At 45.5% G+C, this 27,351-nt stretch overlaps 1 protein-coding gene across 1 annotated transcript; it reads right to left on the bottom strand.

Moving 5' to 3' along the window:
- Positions 1–452: 452 nt before the first annotated feature.
- On the bottom strand, positions 453–25,787 carry LOC140420029 (cofilin-2-like). The gene is made up of 4 exons (XM_072504053.1): positions 25,618–25,787; positions 18,516–18,808; positions 2,713–2,789; positions 453–1,000 (listed from the first exon to the last, which is right to left on the bottom strand). The coding sequence occupies exons 1-4, from the start codon at positions 25,618–25,620 to the stop codon at positions 894–896; spliced, it is 480 nt and encodes a 159-aa protein (XP_072360154.1). The 5' UTR covers positions 25,621–25,787; the 3' UTR covers positions 453–893.
- Positions 25,788–27,351: the final 1,564 nt, after the last annotated feature.

Genomic DNA, 27,351 nt, shown 5'->3' on the forward strand with positions numbered 1-27,351 from the left:
CAGAATAAGAATGTCTAGTCAGGAATGGGAACATAATGTAGCTGACGGTGGAAATAGTACTAGACCAGTCTGGAGCTCAGCAAATGACAGCACTGGTTGGCGATTGGGACTGTGAAGGTCACCTAGCAGCTCACGGTCTTGTGCGTAGTTTAGTGCAGAATCAATGTCCAAAGATTAGGAAGCCAAAATGTGAAGATGACTTCACTAGCAGGTATCAGTTAACTACAATTATTGGAGCTAGGAAACATTGAAAGTGAGTGGACAATAATAAGTGCAGTCCCTGCATAACCAAGAAAAACCTGAATGTGTAGATTATAATGTTGGGGAAGAACTGGGAAGCTAGACAGATTTCTCCATTAATTCAAAGGAAAGCAGGATCATAGCCTGGTGGAATCTCAAACATATCAATGTCAAAATAAGTTAGGCATTGCAATAGAAACACCATCAAAATATTCCTATGTCAAAAGGTATCAGTCATTTAATAAAGGTAGAACTATGATTGTACAGTCAAAGGACAGAGCAGTGTCAACAGCTAGTAAAAATGAGCCCTCATTGTGCAAGCAAAAGCAATGCATGTGAACTGTAATACAACTCTCTTTAGCAGTTCTTAATTTGCAATGGCTGAAGAGTCTCAAGTCAAGGCACTAAGCCTCAAAAGTTGGCAAGTACAAAAACCCAAGCCACTAATGTTGCACATTAAAAAGAAACAGTTCTTGTCTAAAAAAAAAAACATACAAGGGAATTTCATTTTTACTCAATATTGACAATTGGTCTTTCAGGAGGAACCATTTGGAATAAAACAGTTGAAAATAGATTGAAACAGCCTTGGTATTAGTCAGGATGAATACCTAACCACAACAAGGACATTTTCAGATAGGTGGCACTCTGCAGCATCACACCGCTACTCCTTCTACTTTCACAACATCAGGCCCCAGTTTTTCAGCAAGTATAACGCGGCTTATATCGTCACGGCTATTGAGCTGAAAGGAAGCCTTGATACCTGGGTGGAGGGGGGAAATAAAAACCAAAGAAGATTTTACACAATGCTCAAATCAGTGTCCTGTAGTTTCAGTGAATCTCCCCCCCACCGCCAACATGTATTTGAAAACAAAGCAATAAACATGTAGGCTGGACATTCTGGCCCCATTCTGGCAGGACCTGCTGTGAGAGATTTGGCAGCCCAGCCGAAAGTCTATTGATCTACAGTGGGGCCGGGTGATCCTGGTGGCAGGGCAGGAAAATCACTCCTGCAAACGAGGAAGTGATTGCTTTAATGTACTGATCATAGAATTTACAGTGCAGAAGGAGGCCATTTGGCCCATCGAGTTTGCACCGGCTCTTTGAAAGAGCACCCTACCCAAGCCTACACCTCCACCCCATCACCCAGTTACCCCACCCAAAACTAAGGGCAATTTATCATGGCCAATCCACCTAACCTGCACATCTTTGGACTGTGGGAGGAAACCGGAGCACCCGGAGGAAACCCACACACACACACGGGGAGAACGTGTAGACTCTGCACAGAGTGACCCAAGCTGGGAATCGAACCTGGGACCCTGGAGCTGTTAAGCAATTGTGCTAACCACCATGCTGCCCACTCCCCTCTTCAGAGGACGTGTATTAAAAAAGGAAACAATTCAATTTATAGATTTATACCCAATTCATTTTTTCCAATTAAGGGGCAATTTAGCCTGGCCAACGCACCTACCCCGCACAGTTTTGGATTGTGGGGGCGAAACCCACGCAAACAGAGAATGTGAAAACTCCACATGGACAGTGACCCAGAGCTGGGATCAAACCTGAGCTCAAGCACTGTTGATGCAGCACTGTGCCACCATGCTGCCCTCAATTTAAAGATAGATGATCAAGATTTAAAAAAAAAAATTTTTTTAAAGAAAGATTATTGCCCTCCAGAATGTACTAGGGTGAATACATTAAATGCATAACCCTTTAAAAAAAGGGAATGCTGCAATGACTGAAAAGGACATTTCCAAAAGCAAACTTTTAGTTGTTGCAATTTTAAGATTCAGGGCGTTGGGAATTGACGAAGGGCGTTGGGAATTTCTCCCCCTCCCCCCACCTCAAAAGTATTTCTCTGCTCCAGGTCTCACCCAGGAGGTCACATGTCCGGAAGAAACAGACCAGTGATCCTTTCTCGCCCTTCTATACCATTTAAAAATGGAGGCTTTAAAAAAAAAAAGTTAAAAATTGAATTAAAATATTTTCAAAAAAAGGGAGCTTGGTTGTCCAGTATAAACTAGAAAGTAGGATGCAGGGGTCGTGGGGCAATGCAAGCAGTTCAGGGGTCCTGAACATCACTCCCTGACTGAAGCTAATACATTGTCACTGGTATCTGAAAGAATAGGCTACAGACCATCCCCACTCATGAAGGAAAGCCAAAAAAGTAACCTCCCTACCCAGAGAGTTCAACTTCATAATAGAACCAGAAACCAAAAGAAAAAATAATTTTCTCATGGTTTGCAAAATTTGCTAGCATGGTTCAAGATTACAACAGCAACTGCACTTCGTAGCTTAAAAGTCGAGACATCCTGAAATAAAAGACAACACAAACTTCAATGCAGAATTTAAGTGGGTGCCTTTTTCAGTTTCCAGAAGTATACTAGCTGGGATGGTGGGGTCCCCCCATGGCAGAAGCCCTCAACTTCAGCAGGAGACCAGAAAAACCTGTCAAGTTTGTAAAATTAAACTAACCATCAAGTTTTTCCTTCAGCAACCGGATTGTTGTCGTCAACTGCATCCTTTCTTTTCGTGGTGCTTGGTCTGGACACCTAGAAAAAAAAAGTGAAAAGGTTTACTGAGATGTGACTGTACCAATTTTAACCAGGTTCCAGTGGTTGAGGGCAGGGGAATTACAGAGTGCCAAGATCATATCCAAGTTCTTGTTATAAAAGTGCTGGAAATTCTCCACAGATGCAAACATAGAATGGACTCACTCCTTCAGAACTTAAAAAGGTAAAATCTGATGGGTTGTATGACATGGGTGGCTGAGGGGGCAGCAGTGGAACAAATTTGCAAGGAACAAATAGTCTGGGATAGGATACAGGGCGAGAGATTAAATGGGAAAGATGTTATGAACAAAAGGAGTGGTAATGTCGAGAATGAGTGCGTATTTTTGAACAACGCTGCCTGAAAATAAAACATGAAAAAAAAATTGATCCAGATCAGCAAATGACAATGAAAAGCCAAACAGATTGTCTGGGTGGGGTAACTGCTTTATGGGACATCGGCCTCAAGATGGTTTCAATTCACCAAGTTGCTCAGGAAGCATAACACAAAGCTTCCGGAACACCACATTTCCCTGATTAGACTCTTACAGCCTTCAGGGGATTTAACGTGGAGTTCTTCAAGACAGTGAACGCCAATCCACCATCCAAGATAGTTTTCTTGTTGCTTTGCTTTCAAACAGGGCTGTTCATAAACTTGGACATTTACACTCTCTATACAACTCCTTTTGTTCCATATCTTTGCCATTTATCTTTTACTTTACCCCAGACATTGGTTCTACTAAAAACAGGATAGATCCCAGCACCCACCACGTTTCAGAATCAGAATTGTTACAGCACACAGGTGGCACAATCACTAGCACTACACTTTTCAGAGGGCCGGTGCAAACTCGATGGGCCAAATGGGTCTCCTTCTGCACTGTAGGAGTTCTATGGATCTTCGAATGTACTTGCATAACAAAGTTCCTCATCTCTGGGACTGCTCAATCTTTCCTACACTCTCTCCAATGCCTTTCAAATCTTTCCCAGGCACAGTAGTCAGAAAAGGTCAGACTATACAGGTTCAAAGTACAAAAGCTAGGATGTTATATCGCCCAAGTCCAGGATGCTGTACGCTTTATTAACCACTCACGCAAATGATCCTGTCATTAACGGTTTGTGTATATTATGAACCCGGGGGCCTCTACTCCTGCACTGAATTTCATCTGCCCCATCCAAAACTGCCACCAAATCCTCTACCCTCGTCACCCCTTTCCCCATTTTCTATCATGCAATATTTGGAAATTATGCCCTGTACTCAGGTGTAGATCATTAATACAAATCAGGAGAGCTTGGGACCCAACACAAATCCCTGGAGAATGCACTACAAGCCTATCTCAGTCCAAAAACATATGCATGAACCACTGCCGTTTCCCGTCACACCACACTGCCATTCTGGTTCCCGTCACACCACACTGCCATTCTACGAGTTACACCTTTTGCTCACAAGTGTCTGCGTGGCACTATCAGTGCATTTCTGCACCACCCTCAGTAACCTTCTGTTACCTACAAGAAAAAAAAAAAAAGGTCCAGGAAGTTAAGGTCCAGAAGTGCTCCCAAGGAAGACGGGATAATTATGGCTAACGCCCATCTTACTTCCCTCAGTATTCTTGGAGAAACCTCATTTGGGCCTAGTTCATGGTCTACTTTTAAACCAGCCAGTCCAATTCCACAATTTCAAGCCCTTGGATCTTCACCATGGAATGTGCAGCATCTACTTCCTTGGCAAGACAAGTGGTATTTGACTCAGTGTTAACAGCTCGCTCTCCCTAGGCGTGATTTTCTTTCCTGGAAAAGCTCCTTTCCAACATCCGTAGTATTGTGCTTTAAAAAAATGTTTATTTTTTTTATTAAAAAAGTACCCAATTCATTTTTTCCAATTAAGGGGCAATTTAGCATGTTCAATTCACCTACCCTGCACATCTTTTGGGTTGTGGGGGTGAAACCCACGCAAACACGGGGAAAATGTGCAAACTCCACACAAGACAGTGACCCAGAGCCAGGATCGAACCTGGAACCTCGGCGCCGTGAGGCAGCAGTGCTAACCAGTGCGACACCGTGCTGCCCATATTGTGCTTTTATTCGTTAAGTTCTCATGCAGGTCAGATGACACTGGGATGCATGTCAACCCCATTAAGCGTACCTGAAAACCAGCAAAGTCATTGGTCAGTGAGTACCAGCAAAATCAGCCTTTAAATTGAAGATGTGTTTTAAAAAGTAAAAATTTTGGAACTTTCCAAATAACCTACAGTTTAGGCCAACATTACATGCAGAATCTGAGGATTGTATATTCAATACACTTAGAAATGAGATGAGATTTGTTATACCAGGTGGATGACTACTATTGTTTTCACTTGGGGCTAGTTCTTCTAGCTCGACTGTCAGCGTACCTCTGCCACAATTTCCTGGTGGGGTGGATGGTGGATTCAATGGAAAATCCTATCAACAGGGCCCAAGATTCTCTCTTCTCCTCCCCCTCACACACGAGGCTAGAGAATCTCTTCCAATATTTATTTTTCCATTACAAATAAAAATCTCACGCATGCAGTTTCCAAGAAACTTACAGTATACTTAATAGGAATTCGGATCTCTGACACAAATGTTATTGAGTAAACAGTACAACACTACATAATCACATTGGCACCAGACAACCTTGGGGATAAACCCAACACTTCACACACTTGTAAGGTACATTTAATCACTAGATGGAACATCCACCTGCGCTCCATTACAGCAAGTTTTCCCAGTTATTTAGGCCATGACAGGCTCGGACAGCTGCTAGTCTGATCACCTTACCGGATCCATTATCGCCTCACAATCCATACAAAATCCACCATAACAAGCATCTGAAGCACCAGGAGCAGAGTTGCCCACCGAGGCGTTCCGGCACTAAATTCAATTCAAGAGAAGTGCAAGGAATATCACAAACCTTCAATCTCACAAAAGCCCTGTCAACTGCACATCTACTTCATGAGAACACACAAGCAGTGATCCTCACCACAGGCCACATAGCAGTGAGACTGGGGTCAAATATTTACTTTTCATTGCTCCAACTCTGCAATACTGCACCTAAACACAACAAATTAATAACCTTTATTGTCACAATTAGGCTTGCATTAACATTGCAATGAAGTTACTGTGAAAAGCCCCGAGTTGCCACATTCCAGCACCTGTTCGGATACACAGCAAGAATTCAGAATCTTAATTACCTAACAGCACATCTTTCTGGACTTCAGAGGGGAAACCGGAGCACCCAGGAGGAAACCCACAGACATGGGGAGAACATGCAGACTCCACACAAACAGTAACCCAAGTTGGGAATCGAACCTGGGACCCTGAAGCGGTGAAGCAACAGTGCTAATTACCCACAGGCAGAAACCATCACTTGAACCTCATTTGAGCTTTGATGACACTCGGGCACACACTTGGAAACAAAGATCCAGGTCATGATCAACAGTCTCTGAAGCATAACAATAATAGGCCTTGCATAAAAGCATTTTGAAAACTAAGGTCCTCTTCCAATCAACTAGCATAGCAAGACATCCTGTCCCAGTTGATTTATCAATGGAGAGATACTGGAAAATATGGATGGGGGAACCATTTTCTGTATCACGAACCTCCTCCGTCAGCTCCAATATGCCAACTCAGCCTTTTACAGAGAGGAAAATAATATTGGAGGGCCAGAACTTTAAACCCGAGACCAAGGTTCAATCAGTGTGAATCCACAGTTCCTAAATGCCCGCGACTTGGGACAAGTACCACCAACAGTGCCTTCACAAGATCCTCCTAATCCAGAGGCAGAGTCCAGCAACTACTCCGAAAGTAGGTCGCAGCAGGAGACTCCCAAGAGGACACTTGAAGCACTATAGGAATGCACAAAAGCATCCCTGGAGAGATCAAGTGTCCCTGGCTTTTGACTGACCAACATGGAGAAGAAAGGCACCCTCTGCATTCAGCAGAGGGTGTTGGGAATTTCCATGTGGCAGAACTTGCAGATTGCACATTGGATTGATCAGCCATCTCAGAACCCCCCTGGGATTAAGAGGAAGCAAGTCATCTGCAAGCCAGAGGGTCAGCCCAAGGAGAATTTGCACTAGATCACTGCTCATCTATTACTTGCGCCATTATATGTTTGAATACTGAAGGGTTTAAGGTATAAATTCTGGGGTAGATAATGTCCCAATAAACATGCCTAGAAGTTTTGCTCTTCAATGCAATTCTAGTTCAGTCCCATTAAATATTTGAGTTGCTCTTGAGCCATTTGGCATGTGGTAGAAATAAGGAAAATTGGGCATCAGCAGCCATTGAGGGAATCTTTTTTTTGAAGGCATGCATGTCTAATGTTCGGATAGAATCTCAGTCTCCAACATACAGAGGAGATGTTGGTTGCATCTCTGACATGCCTCCTCACAATAGTGCGAACTAAAATGGAGATGGGCCGTTCTGAAATTCTGCTCAGGCACTCCCATTGCAACAGAGGATATACAAGTTTACTGCACCACAACAAGAGAGGAGTTTGTAGGCACTTTATGAACAGGGTACTTTGGATTGACATTTCAAAGATGTGTGTCAAATAAGGCATCCAAGTCAAATCAGAAAGATTAGCACTTTTAGTTGCAAGTAGAATGGAATCTATGCTGCCTGGAATTCAGCAGTTTTCCAAATTGAAAATGAACCCCCGCCCCATCATTGAACATTCTAGATAACCCACCCTAGAGTAGGAGGTCAGAAGCCTATGGTTTATTACAAATGAAATATGGTCTTTTGTCATTCCCAAACTAAATGATTTTAAATGCACATTTACTCATGTCAAGATGGTCTTCGACTATTTCAACCCATCCCCACCACTCATTGGGGGCCATGACGAATTGTACATTGGATCGGCAGAGGAGTCAGTAGAATTTATCAGGGAAAAGACAACGGACTGGCAGGAGAAGGTGGACGTTGAACATTTGTGGAGATGTTGCTGTTAATGTAGGTTTGGGGCCATTTCTCTTTTTCAGTTTAAGGTTTTTTTTCGTTCTTTGTTAAGGGATTGGGGGGGGGGGTTTGGTCTCTTTGTTTGGGTCGTTTTTGGTTTGTGTGCGCTAATGTTAGAGCGGCGGGGGGGGGGGGGGGAGGAGAAAAGAGAGATCAGCAGGGTTGGATGCTAGGCACCATAGGCAGGGGGGCCACCAGGCTAGCTGGGCGGGTTAGTTCACGGAAGTGCAATGGGGGTGGAGAGGAGGCGTACTGCTGACAGGGGCAGGTTAGTTCATGGAAGCGCAATGGGGGTGGGAGGAGGAGTACTGCTGACAGGGGAAGGGGAGGAAGATCGATGACCGTGGGTGGCCGACGGTGGGCCTGGGGAGGTGCGGGGACCCCCCCCCCCCCAGGCTGGTCACTAGGATTGAATGGGCCAGTCAAGAGGGCCTGTGTATTCGCACCATGTTTGAAGGCGGATGTGGTCATACTACAAGAGATGCACCTGAAGGTGGGCGGCCAGATTAGATAGAGGGATGGGTCAGGCAAGTGTTTCATTCAGGGCTGGATTCTAAAACGAGGGAGTTTGGCAATTTGTCAATAAGTGGGTGGAGTTCAAGGTGGGAAATTGGAGGGGGTGCCAGTGATGTTTGTCAACATCGACGGAGGACGTGGAATTTATGAGGCAGGTGCTAAGGACGATTCGGGATCTGGATTTAGTCGATTATGGAGGGGAGGTGGTGAACAGGGGACTTTACAGTCCTGGATCAACGACTGGATCGGGCGAGCTCGAGGAGGGAGTCAGCTACAGCAGAGGAGCTTTGGGGGTGGATCCATGGAGATTTGAGAGGCTGAGGGCAAAATAATTTTTGTTTTACTGCCATGTGCACAAGGTGCACTCCCGAATAGATTTCTTCGTGGTGGATAAGACGTTGTTGGCAAGGGTGGTGGATGTAGAGTATCCAGCAATCGTGTCAGACCATGCCCTGCACTGGGTGGATTTACAAGTGAGCAAGGCCATCCAGGGGTATGTAGAGGTAATGACATGGAGGTGGTTTCAGCAGGTACGCTCTGGGAGGCACTGAAAGCAATGGTCAGGGGGGAGTTTATATCGATTCGGGCACATAGGGAGAAGGCAGAGCAGGAGAACACAAGACTAGAGGAGGAAATCCTGCAGGAGATGCACAGATCCTGGAGGGAGGGCTGTTAAAGGAACGCCAGGGGCTGCAAATTGAATTTGGGTTATTAACCACAGGTAAGACGGTAGGGCAGTTGCGAAGGAGTATACGAGTATGGGGAGGAAGTGAGCAGGACGTGAGCGCATCAGTTGAGGAAGCAGCGAGAGAAATTGGGAGAGTGAAGGACACGGATGGGAATACGGTTTTGGACCCGGCGGGGGCGAGTGAGATCTTTAGGGAGTTTTATAGCAAATTGTATAAGTCGGAAACCCCAGCCGGGGAGGGATGAAGTGATTTCTGGGAGGGTTGGAGTTCCCGAAATTGAAGAGGAGCTGGTGGAGGCCCCAATTGAGCTTGTAGAAGTGGGAGAGGGGTTGGAGGAGATGCAATCAGGTAAGGCCCCTCGAGACTGGCCAGGTACCCGGTGGAATTTTATAAGAAAAGTTCTTGGGGGTGTTGGGTCCACTGTTGGCAAGGGCTTTCAGTGAAGCAAAGGAGTTGGGAGCACTCCCCCTGGCAGACATCGATCTCGCTCATTTTAAAACAGGATAAGAATCTAGGGTCGTATAGGCCAATCTTCGTTAAATGTGGATACCCATTGTTGGCTAAGATCCTGGGCACAATGTGTAATTGGGGAGGGGACCAGACAGGGTTGTTAAGGGGCAGCACTTGGCAACCAACGTACACAATAATCTTGATTGTCACAAGTAGGCTTACATTGCAATGAAGTTACGTGAGAAAAGCCCCTAGTCGCCACATTACAGCACCTGTTCTGGTACACTGGAGAATTCAGAATGTCCAAATTACCCAACAGCAAGTTAAGTAATTTTGGGACAAGTGGGAGGAAACAAGCGCATCCGGAGGAAACCCATGCAAACACGGGGAGAACTTGCAGACTCTGCAGACAAGTGACGCAGCCGGGAATCAAACCTGGGACCCGGATGCTGTAAAGCCAGTGCTAACCACTGTGCTATGTTAAGAGATTGCTGAATGTAATCATGATGCCTTCAGAGGGGCACGAGATTGAAGTGGTGGTGGCCATGGACACAGAAGGCCTTTCATCGGGTGGGTTGGGGGGGGGGGGAAAGAGATTGGGATTGGTTGCTATACCAGGCACCTGTGGAGAGTGTGCGGACAAAATCGGGCGAGATCGGACAACTCAGGTTTGTACTGGGGACGAGGCAGGGATGTCCACTTTCCCCACTGTTGTTTGCCTTGGCTACAGAGCCATTGGCATTGAGAGCGCAAGAGGGTCTGGCAGGGGATAGTACAAGGGGGGGGGGGGGGGGGGGGGGGTAGTGGGGGAGGGGTCGGTGTGGGAGCGGGTGGAGGTGGCCTCATGCAAGGGCACAGGTTTGGGGGCATCGTTAACAGCACCTCTGCCATTCTCGCCAGCTCAGTACTCCACAAGCCTGGTAGCAGTGGCAGTCCTGAGGTTTTGGAGACAGTGGAGGCAACACATTGGGTTAGAGGTGTGGCCGTCGATGTGAGATAACCACCCGTTCACTCTTGGGGAGGGGGGGGGGGGTTCAGAGGTGGCTTCAGTCAGGGATCGAGAGATTTGGGGATCTCTTCATTGAGGAGGTTTCCTGAGCCTGGAAGAGACTCGAGTTGCTGGGGGAATGGGTTCCAGTATCTGCAGGAGAGAGATTTTATGCCATCCCCGGGGACTACAGGATAAGGTGTTGAGACAGGAGTAGGAGAGGGGAAGGTCTCAGAGATCTATAAAAGAGCTGATGCTGATGGAGTGGAAGGGAGCCCTAATAGGGGAGGTGAAGAGAAAGTGGCAAGAGTTGGGCGGGGAGTTGGAGGCCAGTCCTGCGAACCATGTCCATATGTGTGGAGCATGTCCGAGGCATTTGTTGACGTCATGCGAGGGTGGTCCCGAGTGGAGATCTTTGGTGTGTCGGAAGACCCCGGAGGAGAGAGAGCTGATGTACTGGCCTTTGCCTCCCTGGTGGTCCGGAGATGGATCTCACTAGGTTGAAGGGACTCAAGAGCCCCCAAAGCTCGAGGATATGGGTTAGCGACAATACGGGGTTTCTCAGACTCAGAAACATTAAATTGGCCTCGAGGGGTTCGCTCGGAGGTGGCAGCCGTTCATTGACTTCCGTCAGCAGGTGGTGGTGGTTGTTTGTGGGTGGGTGGGGGGGCAGAGAAAAAAAAAAGAAAGAGGCACGGGAGAGACAAGCAAGGATAGGAGACGCAACAGAGGGTTGGCTGGGGACGGTGGCATTGTTTGTGTAAGCCATGTTGGCTGGGGTTTGTGCATTATATTATTGTGTTTTTGTTGAAATTTGTATGCCTCAATAAAATATTTTCTAAAAAAAATGACAAGTAGTAATATTTAAAAAATGAGTGGACAGATTTGTATACATTCATGGGATAGGCCTGCACCTGTACATCTGTAATGAGGCTTGTCCCAGGAGAGTACCAGATCCGCAAGGAGCACACTGTGGATTTAAGCAAGACTGCTTACTGGATTTAAGAAGACAGCTGAGTACGTCCTAGTTTTATTTTATTGAAATAATTTAATATTCAGGGGTTAGTTAGGACAGTTGGTGGGGCTTGATGTTCAATTATGAATGCTGACAACATCCCTGACAATTTACATCTGCAGAATTGCACTTGTTGACCGAATGAATGGACCCATGAGCAGTAGCTAGAGGTACTATGAAGCATCAGATAGAAGTTAGAGAGACATGGTAACACCCAAGGACACCAAGATGGGTGACTGCTAGACAGGGCAGGAAGTCAGTGCAGGGGTCCCCTGTGGCTGTGCCCCTCAAGTATGCCCTTTGGGATACTGATGAGGGGGATGGCCCATCAAGTGACAACAGCAGCAGTAGCCAGAGTGGTGGAAGCAGGGCTGGCCCCACTCTACAAGAGGGGGAAAAGCATACAGCAATACTAATTGGGAATTTGATAGTCAGGGACACAGATAGATGCTTTTGTGGTTGTGAAAGCGACTCCAGGATGGTGTTGCCTCTCTGCTGCCAGGGTCATGATGTCTGATCAGGTACAGGACATCCTTAAACAGGAGGGCAATCAGGCAGATATCATTGTCACCATGATACAAATGACATAGGCAGGAGCAGCAAGGTCTTGCAAAGATGCTAACGGGGCTAGGACAGAGATACTACAGTTGAACACATGGCTAAAGAGCTGGTCGGAGGTGAAGACAAATATCGTGAGGAGAGCAGGCAGAGGGAAGTCGCTGATCTAAGTGGGTCTGGAGTGCGTTTGCTTCAACGCAAGTATAACAGGCAAGACGAGCTTTGATGAACGTGGGGAAATCATGATATTGCTGCTATTACGGAGACATGGTTAAAAGAGGGACAGGAGACAGGACTAGCAGCTTAACATTGTGATATTGATGCTTTAGACGAGACAAACGGGTAGCAGAAAAGGTGGAGAGTTGCATTACTGATTGGGGAACATGACAGCTGTGATGAGGGAGGATATCTTGCAGGGATCCTGCAATGAGGCATTATGGGTAGAGATCATGAATAGGATGGGTGCAATCACAATGTTGGGGTTGTACTATAGGCCTCCCAGCAGCCAGCGTGAAGAGAAACAGAAGAGGAAACATGTGAAAACAGCAGGGTTGCTGTGGTGGGTGATTTTAATTTCCCCCCATATTGACTGGGACACCATTAGTGCCAGGGTTTGTGTTGAGAGCAATTTGTTAGATGTGTCAAAGAGAGAAACAGTATGCTGATAGTCCAACCGAGGGGGTCTTATAGGACCTAGTATTGGGGAATGAGCCCAGCCTGCGATTAAAGTTACAGCAGGTGAACATTTTGGGAATAGTGATCATAATTCCCTAAGTTTTCAAATACTCATGGACAAGGACAAGAGTGGTCCTCATGTGAGGGCGCTAAATTGGAGGAAAAGACAAAGCACAGAATTTGGCAAGAGCTGGACAACGTGGATTGGGAGCAGCTGTGAGGACAAATCCACATTTGATGTGGAAATCTTTTTTAGTGCAGGACAGGCATGTCCCTGGTGAAAACAGAAGGACAGAAATGGCAGGATTAGGAAACCATGGATGACAGGGGAAATTGAGACTAGTCAAGAGGCATGCACAAGGTCAAGGCAACTAAAAACAACTTTGAAGAATATGGGGAAAGTAGAAACAAACTCACCTGGAGTTAGGAGGGCTAAGAGGCCATGGAATGTCTTTATAAAAAATAAAGTACCCAATAATTTTTCCCCTAATTAAGAGGCAAATTAGCGTAGCCAATTCACCTACCATGCACATCTTTGGGTTATAGGGAAAGACACACGCAGACACGGGGAGAATGTGCAAATTCCAATCCACATGGACAGTGGCCCAGGGCCTGATCGAACCTGGGCCCTCGGCACCGTGAGGTAGCAGTGCTAACCACTGCTCCACCGTGCCACCCAGAGGCCATGAAATGTCATTGGCAAGCAGGGTCAAGGAAAAACTAAAGGCCTTTTACACACAAAGAGCACAAGGGTAGCTAGGGAAAGAATTGGCCTAAAGGACAAAGGAGGAAAGTTGTGTGTGGAGTCAGAGGGCGAGATCCTTAATGAGTACTTTACATGAGTATTCACCAAGGAGGGGGACATGACAGATGTTTAGGTTAGTAATGGGTGTGTGAATACTCTAGGACATATCAGCATAACGAAGGAGAAGTGAAGGTCGGCAAGTCCCCTGCGCCAGATGGAATATATCCCAGGTTACTGTGAGAGGCCAAGAAGAAGTAGTCAGGGCCTTGCATATCTTTGACCACAGGCAAGGTTCCAGGGGTAAGGAGAATAGCCAATGTTGTCCCTTTACTGAAGAACGGAAACAGGGATAATCCAGATAATTATAGGCTGGTGAGCCTGATGCCAGTGGTGGGGAAACTGTTGGAGAAGATACTGAGGAACAGGATTTATTCACATTTGAAAGCGAATGGACTGGTTAGTGATAGGCATATGGTTTGGTGCAGGGAAGGTCATGGTCTTATCAACTTGAGTTTGGAGGAGGTGACAAATTAATTGATGAGGCATGTATCTGGAGGAAAATGTAGATGCCCTGATTAGCAAGTTTGCAGATGACACTAATATAGGTGGAGTTGCAGATAGTGAAGTTGCAGATAGTGAAAGAGGGGGGAGTTGCAGTTAGTGAAGGAGGAGTTGCAGATAGTGAAGGGGACTGTCAGAGAATACTGCAAAATAAGAATGGAGAATTAAGTAGAGAAATGGCTGACGGAGTGCAATCCAGACAAATGAGAGGTGGTGCATTTTGGAAGATCAAATTCAGGTATGAATTAGTAAATAGCAGAGCCCTTAGGAGCACTGATATACAGAGGGATCTGGGCATTCAGGTCCACAGTTCCATGAAAGTGGCAATGCAGGTGGATAAAGTGGTCAAGGCATTGGCATCATCTGGGGCACGGAGTGCAAGAGTTTGGAGGTCATGTTACAGTTGTATAAACTGGTTATGCCATATTAGGAATATTGTGTGCAGTTCAGGTCACCACACGTTTTCCAGAGGGATGTGGATGCTTTGGAGAAAGAGTGCAAAGGTGGTTTACCAGGATGTTGCCTGATCTGGAGGGTGTTAGCTAGGAGGAGGGGTTAAATAAAATAGTTTTCCTTGGAAATATGAAGGCTGAGGGGAGAACTGATTGAGGTCTACAAAATCACAAGATGTATACAGACAAGGTGAATAGTCAGAAGTTTTCCCCCAGGGTGGAAGACTCAATTTCAAGGGGGCACAGGTTCAAGGTGAGAAGGGAAAGTTTAGGGGAGATGTGTGGGGTAAGTTTTTCACGCAGAGGGTGGTGGAATGTGTTGTCAGTGGAGGCAGGCACGATAGCAATGTTTAAGAGGCATTTTGATAGTCACATGAATGGATGGGGAATGGAGGGTAACCAATCTTTTGGGCAATTAGTGGGTCTGAATAAAGAATCTGCTAGCCGGTTTCTGTGCTGTAATGTTTTGATAACATCCGTGGGCATATGATCTCAATACTCTGCACCCGAACTTTAACCTATTGTATTTGTCAGAGAGTCAAGACCGCATGAAGAAAAGCAGCAATGCAAGTGATTTGATCTTGGAATGCAAGTGATTAGTACCTCAGACATTGAGATGAGCATATCTGTACTTTATGAACGGAACAAAATACTAAAATTTTGGAAAAACTGAACAAAGACTTATAACATGCTGAAACTAAGTCAGCAACCCTAACAAAAGAAGCCATGTTGTAGCTTCAGGGAAACTCACAGCTAGTTATCATCTCTGGAGGAGCTACAAACCACCACCAGCGTACTGCACAGTTCAATTAAAAGGGAGATACACAAAAGGTATTTGAGATTTTAAAAGATCGCGGCCTAGTTTCGGGAGCCGTTCGGAGGAGGAGCAGCAGTCTCGTCAGGGAGAGAACCTGAGAACATCTAAGACACTAGAAGGTAAGAAAGTGATTTTTACTTTTATACCTTTTTCAAAGTGTGTGTGTCGGGGGGGGAAACTGAAGTGACATCACAGAGAAGCTGTGGCCTGAGTGGCTGGTTGGGAATCTACACAAATTAAACATTGGTAACTAATTAAATATAATTACTTCATTATAATTTAGAGGGGCATCTAAGCCAGAGATCGGAGAGTACTATATTTAGCTTTTGCATTTATATTAGAAATCTAGTGCTAGGAAACAGATAGTTAACAGTAACTTTAAAAAAATAAAAAATATTTTAAAATGTTTTAAACTTTTAATTTTAATTAATTGACACAATGTCAGTTAGAGGGGTGCAGTGCTCGGACTGTGAGGTGTGGCAGGTCCGGGAGGCTTCCAGCATCCCGGAACACTTCATCTGCAGAAAGTGCACCCAATTGGAGCTCCTCACAGACCGCATGGTTCGGTTGGAGCAGCAATTGGATGCACTTAGGAGCATGCAGGTGGCGGAAAGCATCATAGATCGCAGTTATATAAAACTGTGGTCACACCCAAGGTGCAGGCAGAGAAATGGGTGACCACCAGAAAGGGCAGGCAGTCAGTGCAGGAATCCCCTGTGGTTGTCCCCCTCTCGAACAGGTATACCCCTTTGGATACTGTCGGGGGGGGGATAGCCTATCAGGGGAAAACAGCAGCAGCCAGGTGGCACCACGGCTGGCTCTGATGTTCAGAAGGGAGGGTCAAAGCGCAGAAGAGCAATAGTAATAGGGGACTCTATAGTCAGGGGCACAGATAGGCGCTTCTGTGGATGTGAAAGAGACTCCAGGATGGTATGTTGCCTCCCTGGTGCCAGGGTCCAGGATGTCTCTGAACGGGTAGAGGGCAGCCTGAAGGGAGAGGGCAAACAGGCAGAGGTCGTTGTACATATTGGTACTAACGACACAGGCAGGAAGTGGCATGAGGTCCTGCAGGAGTTCAGGGAGCTAGGAAGAAAGTTAAAGACAGGACCTCTAGGGTTGTAATCTCAGGATTACTCCCTGTGCCACGTGCCAGTGAGGCTAGATATAAGAAGATAGAGCAGCTAAACACGTGGCTAAACAGCTGGTGTAGGAGGGAGGGTTTCCGTTATCTGGACCACTGGGAGCCCAGGGCAGGTGTGACCTATATAAGGACGGGTTGCATCTAAACTGGAGGCGCATAAATATTCTGGCCGCGAGGTTTGCTAGTGTCACACGGGAGGGTTTTAACTAGTATGGCAGGGGGCTGGGCACAGGAGCAATAGGTCAGAAGGAGAGAGCATTGAGGGAGAACTAGGGAATAGGGACAGTGGGGCTCTGAGGCAGAGCAGACAGGGAGAAGTTGCTGAACACAGCAGGTCTGGTGGCCTAAAGTGCATATGTTTTAATGCAAGAAGTATTACGGGTAAGGCAGATGAACTTGATGAGCTTGGATTAGTACTTGGAACTATGATGTTGTTGCCATTACAGAGACCTGGTTGAGGAAAGGGCAGGATTGGCAGCTAAACGTTCCAGGATTTAGATGTTTCAGGCGGGATAGAGGGGGATGTAAAAGGGGTGGCGGAGTTGCACTACTGGTTAGGGAGAATATCACAGCTGTACTACGGGAGGACACCTCAAAGGGCAGTGAGGCGATATGGGTAGAGATGAGGAATAAGACGGGCGCAGTCACAATGTTGGGGGTTTACTACAGGCCTCCCAACAGCCAGCGGGAGATAGAGGAGCAGATAGGTAGACAGATTTTGGAAAAGAGTAAAAACAACAGGGTTGTGGTGATGGGAGACTTCAACTTCCCCAATATTGACTGGGACTCACTTAGTGCCAGGGGCTTAGACGGGGCGGAGTTTGTAAGGAGCATCCAGGAGGGCTTCTTAAAACAATGCGTAGACAGTCCAACTAGGGATGGGGCGGTACTGGACCTGGTATTGGGGAATGAGCCCGGCCAGGTGGTAGATGCTTCAGTAGGGGAGCATTTCGGGAACAGTGACCACAATTCAGTAAGTTTTAAAGTGCTGATGGACAAGGATAAGAGTGGTCCTAGAATGAATGCGCTAATTGGGGGAAGGCTAATCATAACAATATTAGGCAAGAACTGAAGAACATAGATTGGGGGTGGATGTTTGAGGGCAAATCAACATCTGACATGTGGGAAGCTTTCAAGTGTCAGTTGAAAGGAATTCAGGATCGGCATGTTCCTGTGAGGAAGAAGGATAAATACGGCAATTTCCAGGAACCTTGGATAACAGGATATTGTAGGCTTCATCAAAAAGAAAAAGGAGGCATTTGTCAGGGCTAAAAGGCTGGGAACAGACAAAGCCTGTGTGGAATATAAGGAAAGTAGGAAGGAACTTAAGCAAGGAGTCAGGAGGGCTAGAAGGGGTCACAAAAAGTCATTGGCAAATAGGGTTAAGGAAAATCCCAAGGCTTTTTACACGTACATAAAAAGCAAGAGGGTAGCCAGGGAAAGGGTTGGCCCACTGAAGGATAGGCAAGGGAATCTGTGTGGAGCCAGAGGTTAAGGAAAATCCCAAGGAACACTTAGATCTCTTTTCTCTTGTTCTGTAAAGCTCTTACATCCCTCTATTATCATCCGATTGAGGGGGACATTGCAAACCCTCTTCTTTGGGTTTAGAGTCTGAAAGTTTGCTGTGGTGTTATTAACAGAGGGTTGGAAAATACAAATCAATACCCCTTTCTGTTACTGACAGGCAAAGAGAGAGGAGAAATTATTGTTGTTTAAATTACAACCTCTCCAGTCACTGTCCATAACAAATGCTTTAGATTGAGAACAGAAGTAGATGTTCACTGAGTAACCACGGATTCACTACATTTACTGCTTTGTGCAAGGCACTGTCAACTAAACTTAAAATGCCGAGTCAGAATACTGAGAGACAAAAAGGGAATCGAGCAACAGAAAATATTGAAATAAGACCACAGTCTTTATCAAGGAATGGATTGATGTAAGTGTGGGGAGAGAGATACTTCACCCGATACTGGCCTGCTTGGAAATGGGAACTTTGTGCAGAAGCAGTGGACTACTTTTGTAGAACAGTAGGTTGAGGCACAAGTATGTATCAGTTTTTGGACTTGCTAGTTCATTGATGCTTCATTTGTTTCCAGTCAACACTAGCATTCATGCAAAAGACTTATCACAACTGAAATGACATACCATTGTACGAACACCAGATCTTCCTTGATGAGGGAATTTTTTGTTTCGTAAGAGACATCATAAATTAAAACACATGCAGAGTCATTCCGGAGGTGCTTTAAGAAGTTCAGAAAGTGGTCTTCACATTTATCTTCACATTTTTCCTGCTGGATGTCAAATTGCAAATCCTCAATGACATGTTTACCATCTTCACTAATGCATAGACGAAGAAACTTTCTCCCCGACTTGGTCGACAGGAGCTTCATTTCACTGAAGGTATTAATGACTGAATCGTGGATCCGGATACCAGAATCCTGCAAGAAAAAAGTTACTAGGCTATTAAAAATAGAAAACAGTGGCTTACCCCAAAATCAAGCTGCTTCCATTTACCAATATGTAATGATAATAGGGTAAAGCCCAATCAGAGTTTTCAGAGTAGCCCATGTAGTGTACTCTACAGCTGAGAATTTTTCAACTTCACCCACCCACCGCTGTAACTGCATTGTAGTGAGGAAATTCAGGTGAAGCAGTTTCTGCCTGATTTTACACTATGGAAAGTCCATTTGTGCTTTTGATGTGCTTTACCTACCAAGTTGCCACTGGCCTAATTTGCCTACGAGAGCCAGTGGTGAAGCAACTCAGCAGGGTCTGCACTTGTCAAAAATGATTCTGGAGTGATGAGCCGCTGGACAGGCTCACATTAATGTTTTGATATAATCGAGATGGGTTTGCTCGTTATTTCAGAGAGTCTTCAAGCATCATCCATGCTGGCGTGGGGTTATAGCTAGAGCAGGTTAAAGGACAACATGCTGCCTTCAAGGGATACTGGTGAACCAATTCTGTCAAAATATTTAAACCACTCAAAAGCTACCTTTTCACTTGAACCACAGTTAGATTTCAGAATTGAGATTTTCACCCTGGACTGCAAATTCAGAGAGGAGACTCAAAACTCCTGGTTGAATCGAAGGGAGTCTTCAATTCTTTGGCTTGTTCTAGAATATGTTAACTAAAGTATATACTAAGTCCAGTAATCAGCACAGATAAACTACCCTATGAAGTTAATCTTTAAACTTGTTTCTTATTAAAGCTGCATTAATACATGTCAAAGCCAATGCATAAAATCACTTACAATCCATACAAGCAGCATGATTTGGCAGCAGTACAGCTTTGTACGCAGGAGGAAGCAGATGTGATGTTTCAAGTTTGGAGTTACACTGTGATTTTGAAGAGGGGAAGGAGAGGTCTAAATACACTACTAGTTCAAATTTATACCAATTTGAACTGTCTGTTCTTGGGTCTCAAAAACAAAATCAAAACAGTGGGAATACTCAATAGGTCACTTGCATTTGCAGAGTTAACATGAATGAATGAATATCGCTTATTGTCACAAGTAGGCTTCAAATGAAGTTACAGATCAATGGCCTTTCATCAGAACTGGAAAGAAGTTAAGAGGTCCAAGAGATGTTAAACAAGCACACACAGGTAAGGTGATGGTGGGGAGGGGAAGGAGAGGTCTGTGATAGCATTTAGAGAGGCAAGGACTGATTCGGGGCAGTCAGCATGGCTTTGTGCGTGGAAAATCATGTCTCACAAATTTGATTGAGTTTTTTGAGGGGGTGACCAAGAAGGTAGATGAGGGCAGTGCAGTAGACGTTGTCTACATGGACTTTAGCAAAGCCTTTGACAAGGTACCGCATGGTAGGTTGTTGCAGAAGGTTAAAGCTCACGGGATCCAGGGTGAGGTTGCCAATTGGATTCAAAATTGGCTGGACGACAGAAGGCAGAGGGTGGTTGTAGAGGGTTGTTTTTCAAACTGGAGGCCTGTGACCAGTGGTGTGCCTCAGGGATCGGTGCTGGGTCCACTGTTATTTGTGATTTATATTAATGATTTGGATGAGAATTTAGGAGGCATGGTTAGTAAGTTTGCAGATGACACCAAGATTGGTGGCACAGTGGATAGTGAAGAAGGTTATCTAGGATTGCAACGGGATCTTGATCAATTAGGCCAGTGGGCCGACGAATGGCAGATGGAGTTTAACTTAGATAAATGTGAGGTGATGCATTTTGGCAGATCGAATCAGGCCAGGACCTACTCAGTTAATGGTATGGCGTTGGGGAGTGTTATAGAACAAAGATCTAGGAGTACAGGTTCGTAGCTCCTTGAAGGTGGAGTCGCAGGTGGACAGGGTGGTGAAGGCGGCATTCGGCATGCTTGGTTTCATTGGTCAGAACATTGAATACAGGAGTTGGGACGTCTTGAAGTTGTACAAGACATTGGTACGGCCACACTTGGAATACTGTGTGCAGTTCTGGTCACCCTATTATAGAAAGGATATTATTAAACTGGAAAGAGTGCAGAAAAGATTTACTAGGATGTTGCCAGGACTTGATGGTTTGAGTTATAAGGAGAGGCTGGATAGACTGGGACTTTTTTCCCTGGAGCGTAGGAGGCTTAAGGGTGATCTTATAGAGGTCTATAAAAATAATGAGGGGCATAGATAAGGTAGATAGTCAACATCTTTTCCCAAAGGTAGGGGAGTCTAAAACTAGAGGGCATAGGTTTAAGGTGAGAGGGGAGAGATTCAGAAGGGCCCAGAGGGGCAATTTCTTCACTCAGAGGGTAGCGAGTGTCTGGAATGGGCTGCCAGAGGTAGTAGTAGAGGCGGGTACAATTGTGTCTTTTAAAAAACATTTAGATAGTTACATGGGTAAGATGGGTATAGAGGGTTATGGGCCAAGTGCAGGCAACTGGGACTAGCTTAATGGTAAAAACTGGGCGGCATGGACTGGTTGGGCCGAAGGGCCTCTTTCCATGCTGTAAACTTCTATGATAGGACAAATGGCCGGAAGTGTCTCTAACAAAATGGATTAAGGTAAAATAAAGCTTGTAATAGGACGAGAAACATGGCTCAAGCAGAATTATCATGCAGTAGCTGATGAGCAAAAATGCCAAGAGCATCAGTAATGAACGAAGGAAATGAGCCATCCGTACCTGGACTCCAGATCCAGAGCGTGAACTGCATTTGGAAATGGCTGAGCAAGCCACCCAGTTCAAGGGCAATGAGGAATTGGCAACAAACACTGGCCTTGCCAGTGATGCCCACACCCCATGAAGGAATAATTTTTTTGTTTTGAAAAAAAAAGAAAAAAGGTGTTAAAAAGAAAAAAGGTGTTAACTGGAAGGTGGAGATATCAAAAGGGGAGGTACTGTTCAGAGTTTATACTGTGAGTCAGTCAAATAGTGGCAGAGGGCACCGAGGTACTAAAATAACAGAAATGAAGCCAAGAAGTCAAACTTGTGGACTGACATGGACTTGTTTTGCAAAGTGGCCACAACCCAATCTGCATTTTGTGTCCCCAACATAATGTGCAAATTAATGGCACAAAAGAAACAGATGATGTTGTGACACTGGACAGTTCAAATGGGAAGAAAGAAGAGCGCAAGTACTTCATAAGATCATACGCTGTAGGAGCAAGAAGCAGGCTATTCAGCCCATCAAATCTGCTCCACCATTCAGTAAGATCATGAAAGAATTTTATTAACTGCTGCTTTTGTTTGCTTAGGAGTGTGGTTGGCGGATGACTGAGGAGTGGACCAGGGTGCCTGAGGTAATAGTTCTTTTAAAATGCTGAAAGGGGAAGGGGGAAGGTAGTGTTTGGTGGTGGCATCATGCTGAAGTGGCAGAAGATGATCCATTGAATGTTTAGTTTGGAGGAGTGGCAGGTGCAGGGATGTGGAATGGATACCAATGTCAGCAGAGCCCTGACAAGAAAGGAATCCTGATGGAGGGAAAAGGAAGACATTAGAAGCATTGAAAGTAAGGTTCAGGACTAGGTGAGGAAACTGGAACCTTCCTTTCCTAACCTGCAGCCCCAGGGTTGCAGGAGTCGAAAGCAGGGGTTGGTGAGGGCAGAGTGTCGGAGATTTACAAAGAATTAATGGACTGGGAGGGCACCCCAATAGGCAAAGTTAAGCAGAAGTGGGAGGAAGAGTGGGGCGGGGGGGTTTGTGAGGAGTGAATGGATCCTTTTTGCGCACTAGGCTTAGCCTCATTCAATTTAAAGTAGTCCAGAGGGCACACATGACAGTGGCCAGAATGAGCAGATTTTTTGAGGGGGTGGAGGATAGATATGGGCGGTGCAGGGGGGTGAGGCATGAACCATGTTCACATGTTTTGGGTCTGTGATGTTACAGGGATTTTGGTGGGGGTTCACGGATGTGATACCTGAGGTGGTGAGGGCGAGTTGATTCCAAGTCCAGAATTGGCAGTGTTTGTAGTGTCAGAAGACCGAGGAGTCCAGGGGGAGAGAGAGAGACCAATGTTTTAGCCATTGCCTCTCTTGATAGCCCAGAGACGGATCCTTCTGGGCTGGAGGGACTCAAACCCTCTAAAACCAAGAGTGTGGGTGAGCGACCTCACAGAATTCCTTAGGTTGGAAAAAATTAAGTTTGCTTGGAGAGATTGTGGAGGGTTTGCCCAGAGATGGAAACAGTTTGATTTTTCCCCCCAGGATAGTCAAGTCAGCAGGGGGAAGTGGGTGGTGGTGGGGGGGGCGGGCACAACAGGACAGGGGACACAGGACGACTGTGGGGTTAAAAAAGGAGGCAGAGTGGGTGGAGGGTAACAGCAGGAAGGGCGAGGCACAGGGGTGTTGGTTGTTTATTTACAAGATTTCCTGTTTGTTCTCTTTTTGGTTGTGTTTGATGTGTGTGAGATAGACTAGCTACAATAGGTACAACAGAAAAAGAAACACTGAGAATGGAATAATATCCTACAGGAAGCAGGGGGTGAAGGACTATAGTCAAGTTATCGGCAGGAGTCAGTGGGCTTTTAGTGGACTTGACCTGAGTATTTAACTTTGCATCAGGCAAAGTCTCATGCCCAATTTCATTTTAAAACAGCTCCAGGATACACAATGCTTGAAGAACAAACTCAAGAGGATGCAGTGGCATTGTCTCTTGGACTAGTAACCCAGGATAATGCTCTGCGGACCTGGGTTTGAATCCCACCACAGCAGGCAGGGAATTTTAAAAGTCTGGAATTTGTCAAGTGTCCCTTAGAGAAGGAAATCTGCCATCCTTACCTGGTCTAGCCTACATGTGACTCCAGATCTACAGCAATGTGGTTGCCCTCAAGGATGGGCAATAAATGCTGGCCCAGCCAGCAACACCCACATTCCATGAACGAATAAAAAAAATATAGTTGTAGCTTCAGACCAACCTGCAATCAAGTGGATCCAAGTAATGTTCTGCCTCTTAGTTTTTCAATTCCACCATTCATGCTTACATATTTAATTAGCTATTTTGAAGCAGAACAATTAGAAACAAATCCCAACAAGCCTTTATTCAAATTTCATTAATATGATGAAAGCACATGGCAATAATCTAGTCAACCAAGAGCCCAACACAAACATTGATTTTATCTGGCACCAATAAAATGTAATAATACAGTAAATCACACTGATGGTACTACTTAAGCTGTACACATTCAAAGCATACATCAGTCTGTTCCAGGTGAGACAGTCCTGGTTTTGCAATATACAAGTCATTCATCACCTTGTTTCAACAGGAAACTCGTGACACTAGTTGTATTCTGCTCCTCCCTGATCATCACACCTAAATTCAATTTTGTCCTTGTTCAGAGTCACAACTGAACACCATTACTAAATTATATCATCAACACAAGAACTATTGCAGCAGGCATTCTAATATTAAAATTGGTAACTGAAAAAAGAATTAGAACTACTGGTTGCCAATCTTTTGCTCCAGAGACAGGCCCAAGCAAGGCTGAAAACCTTCCCCAAATTCTTCCACTTGTTACTTGGGGCATTGAAAGCTTATTCAAATCATACCCAATAGTTTCATCTAATTTATGTAGCAACTCCCCGTGCAGCCTGCCTGCCTGGATTGAAGTACTGGATGTGGTTCCTATCTTCAGGATTACATAGCCATTTTGACCATCTGGGTTCTCTTCAAACAAGCAGAAATGGAAAGCAATCTAATGGATGGCAAACATCAATAATTAAGCAGAATGAACAGAAAGATTAGATTACTTCAGCTTTCAAATTCCTCAACGATTTAATTTTGTGCTCCCGAGTTAAGATAGGTGCTCAGGATTTCCTTCCTTTGTCAACCACTAGCTAAAAATGCCAGTTCACTTTCCATTCAGTAGAGCAAATCGAAGGGGCCAACTGTTACATTAAAAGGCCAACCAACTTACTCGAGGCTTGGGCTCTGTACAAAGGCTGGCACTATCTACCTTACCACAAGGGTCACAACATCAGACCCCTTCCCACCCAGTACGGAATAGGAATTCAGTGCGCCTCCACAATTTAAGGCAGTCCTACATAAGGGTGTGACTGATGTTCGCCGCAGGACTGCCTGGGGCCTCCATTCTGCAGCAAGTGGTGACTCACCTGCCACACCTGGTCGGACAGGTAGAACAACTCTTTGCTGACGACTCACAGCTTCTGGAGGGAAGTGGCTCGACACATGCGCGAAAATAAAAAGGGCCAAAAGTAATTCTTGTACAATGACGACCAAGTCACTGCTGTCAGTAAAGGGGACTAATAACAGCCACAAAAAAAAAAAATCAAACAAAACGCCGAGGCCCAGTGGTCGGTTAGTTTAGTTTGGGCAGAGAAATGTCGGTCAGGATTAGAAACAAGACCCCCGGGGGGGGGTCAAAAAAAGGGAGCAATTTATTTAATTTGTAAGTGGAACTGCATATTTTGCAAGTGGATGCAAGTGATTAAAAAAAAAAATCCCACACGCACATACGGCTCAAAAAAAAAAACCCCGTCCTCGAACGAAAGTTGCAGTAGGGAGTCCAGGAGATTCACCATAGGGAAGATGAGATACAGCTCGGGCAGAGGTAGAACGCCCGAGGGACAACCTTGCTGAATTACTAAGAGGAAAGTTGTTGTCGACTTAAAAAGTGACACAAAAAAATTGGGGGAAGGCTGCTCTCACCCCGCTGCTTCACGTCAAAACAAGGTTGGTTTTCGAAAACTTTTTTTTTTAAACGGGGAAAACATTTCAAGGCGACGCCCCCACCCCAAGGATAAACCCTGATGACAGTAAGAATGAAGATATGACACAATTTCTTAACCTGCTACTTACCATGGCTGCGCCGGCAGTAACCCCCTTCTTCACTCACTCGGTGCTACCCGCTGCTGCGATCCTCCCGCTGTGAATGGCGACTCGGCTGCAACTCAGCCGCTTAACTCCCTCCCCCATTGCCTGCTCTTCACGCCCATTTATCATCCCTTGGCTGCACCGCCTCCCAATCTGCTTTTTTTTAATGATCCTCTCGACCTGTTCCAGAGGGAGGGGGGAAATGACAATAATTTTTTTTTGGTCAGCCACCTTTAATAAATTCCACAGGTGGATGTGATTTTCCAAACTCTCTCTTCACCCCTCCCACCATTTTCTAAAAGTTTATTTTTTGGGTGAAGTGGTGACTCTGGGTTTTTTTTTATAAACCGGGTGACAGCAGGTTAATGGCGCTTGGCGCCTCCCAGAGTCCGCCCACCGCAATCTCACTGGGAGGGAAATATGACCATTCCTCTTTTCCCTGCTAGCACACTCAGGTTGGTTCAGAGAGCCTGGTCTGGCTTACATGTGACTCCAGACCCACAGCAATGTGGTTGACTCCTAACTGCCCCCCCTCAAGGGCAATTAGGGATGGTCAGTAAATGTCGGCACAGCCTGCAATGCCTCATCAACAAATAAAATATAAATGCAAGTTGTTGATGCTTCAAGGGAACTGAAAACTATTTATTTGCTTCCTATTCTGGCGATTCTTGTAACAGCAATAATATTTTAGGGTTTAAACAAAAATTCAACACTTTGTTTACTTGGTACTGAGACAGTATTGGGTGTGTTTTGCCCTTTTGGTGACACATGGGGGATGACACTGGCTGGTTATTTGATGATGAGGGAGACCCCTGATTTAATTTGATTTTGAAGGGACGCCAAATAGTTATCCCTACAGCAGTTGGAGGGAGAAAGCAGGAGAGAGATAACAATTGCGGATCATGGTCGTCTCTAGGTAGCAGGAGCCGACAAATTTAATTAAATCTTTTGTCTGGGCTCTTCAATCCCATCTTCTTTAGAATAGAATTCCGACAGTGCAGAAGGAGGCCATTTGGGAAACCGGAGCACCCGGAGGAAACCCACGCTGACACGGGGAGAAAGTGCAGACCCTGCACAGACAGTGACCCAGCTGGGAATCGACCCTGGGACCCTGGAGCTGTGAAGCAACAATGCTAACCACTGTGCTACCATGTCACCCATGAAGCAGCATTGTGATATTGGCTGGGTATTCCTCTTTTTGTGATGTTGATTGAGAAATTAATTTTGGCCTGGATACCAGGGATAATTTGCCTGATCTTCTTCAAAATAATGCTACAGGATCTTTTACACCCACCAGAACAGGCAGTCGTAGCTCACTTTAATGTCACATCATAAAGGCGGCACCCCCAACAATGCAGCACTCTCTTAGTGCGCATTGGAGTGTCTGGGTAGATTATTGTGCTCACGTCCTGGGGCTGTGATGCAGTGGTTAGTACTGCTGCCTCACGACCCTGGGTCACTGTCCGTGTGGAGTTTGCACATTCTCCCCGTAGCTGCATGGGTTTCACCCCCACAACCCATAGACGTGCAGGGTAGGTGGATTGGCCACGCTAAAGTGCCCCTTAATTGGTAAAAGGAAGAATTGGGTACTCTAAAAAAATTTTTAAAGTCATGGGGTGGGAGGTATCCACAGCCTTTAGATTCAGAGGTGAGAGTGCTACAATTGAGCCATGGTGGACTCCCACAAATGGAGCCATTGTTAATGGGGTGGTGAGGCTA

The sequence above is a fragment of the Scyliorhinus torazame genome, chromosome 1 (assembly GCF_047496885.1).
Source record: "Scyliorhinus torazame isolate Kashiwa2021f chromosome 1, sScyTor2.1, whole genome shotgun sequence".
NCBI lineage: Eukaryota > Metazoa > Chordata > Chondrichthyes > Carcharhiniformes > Scyliorhinidae > Scyliorhinus > Scyliorhinus torazame.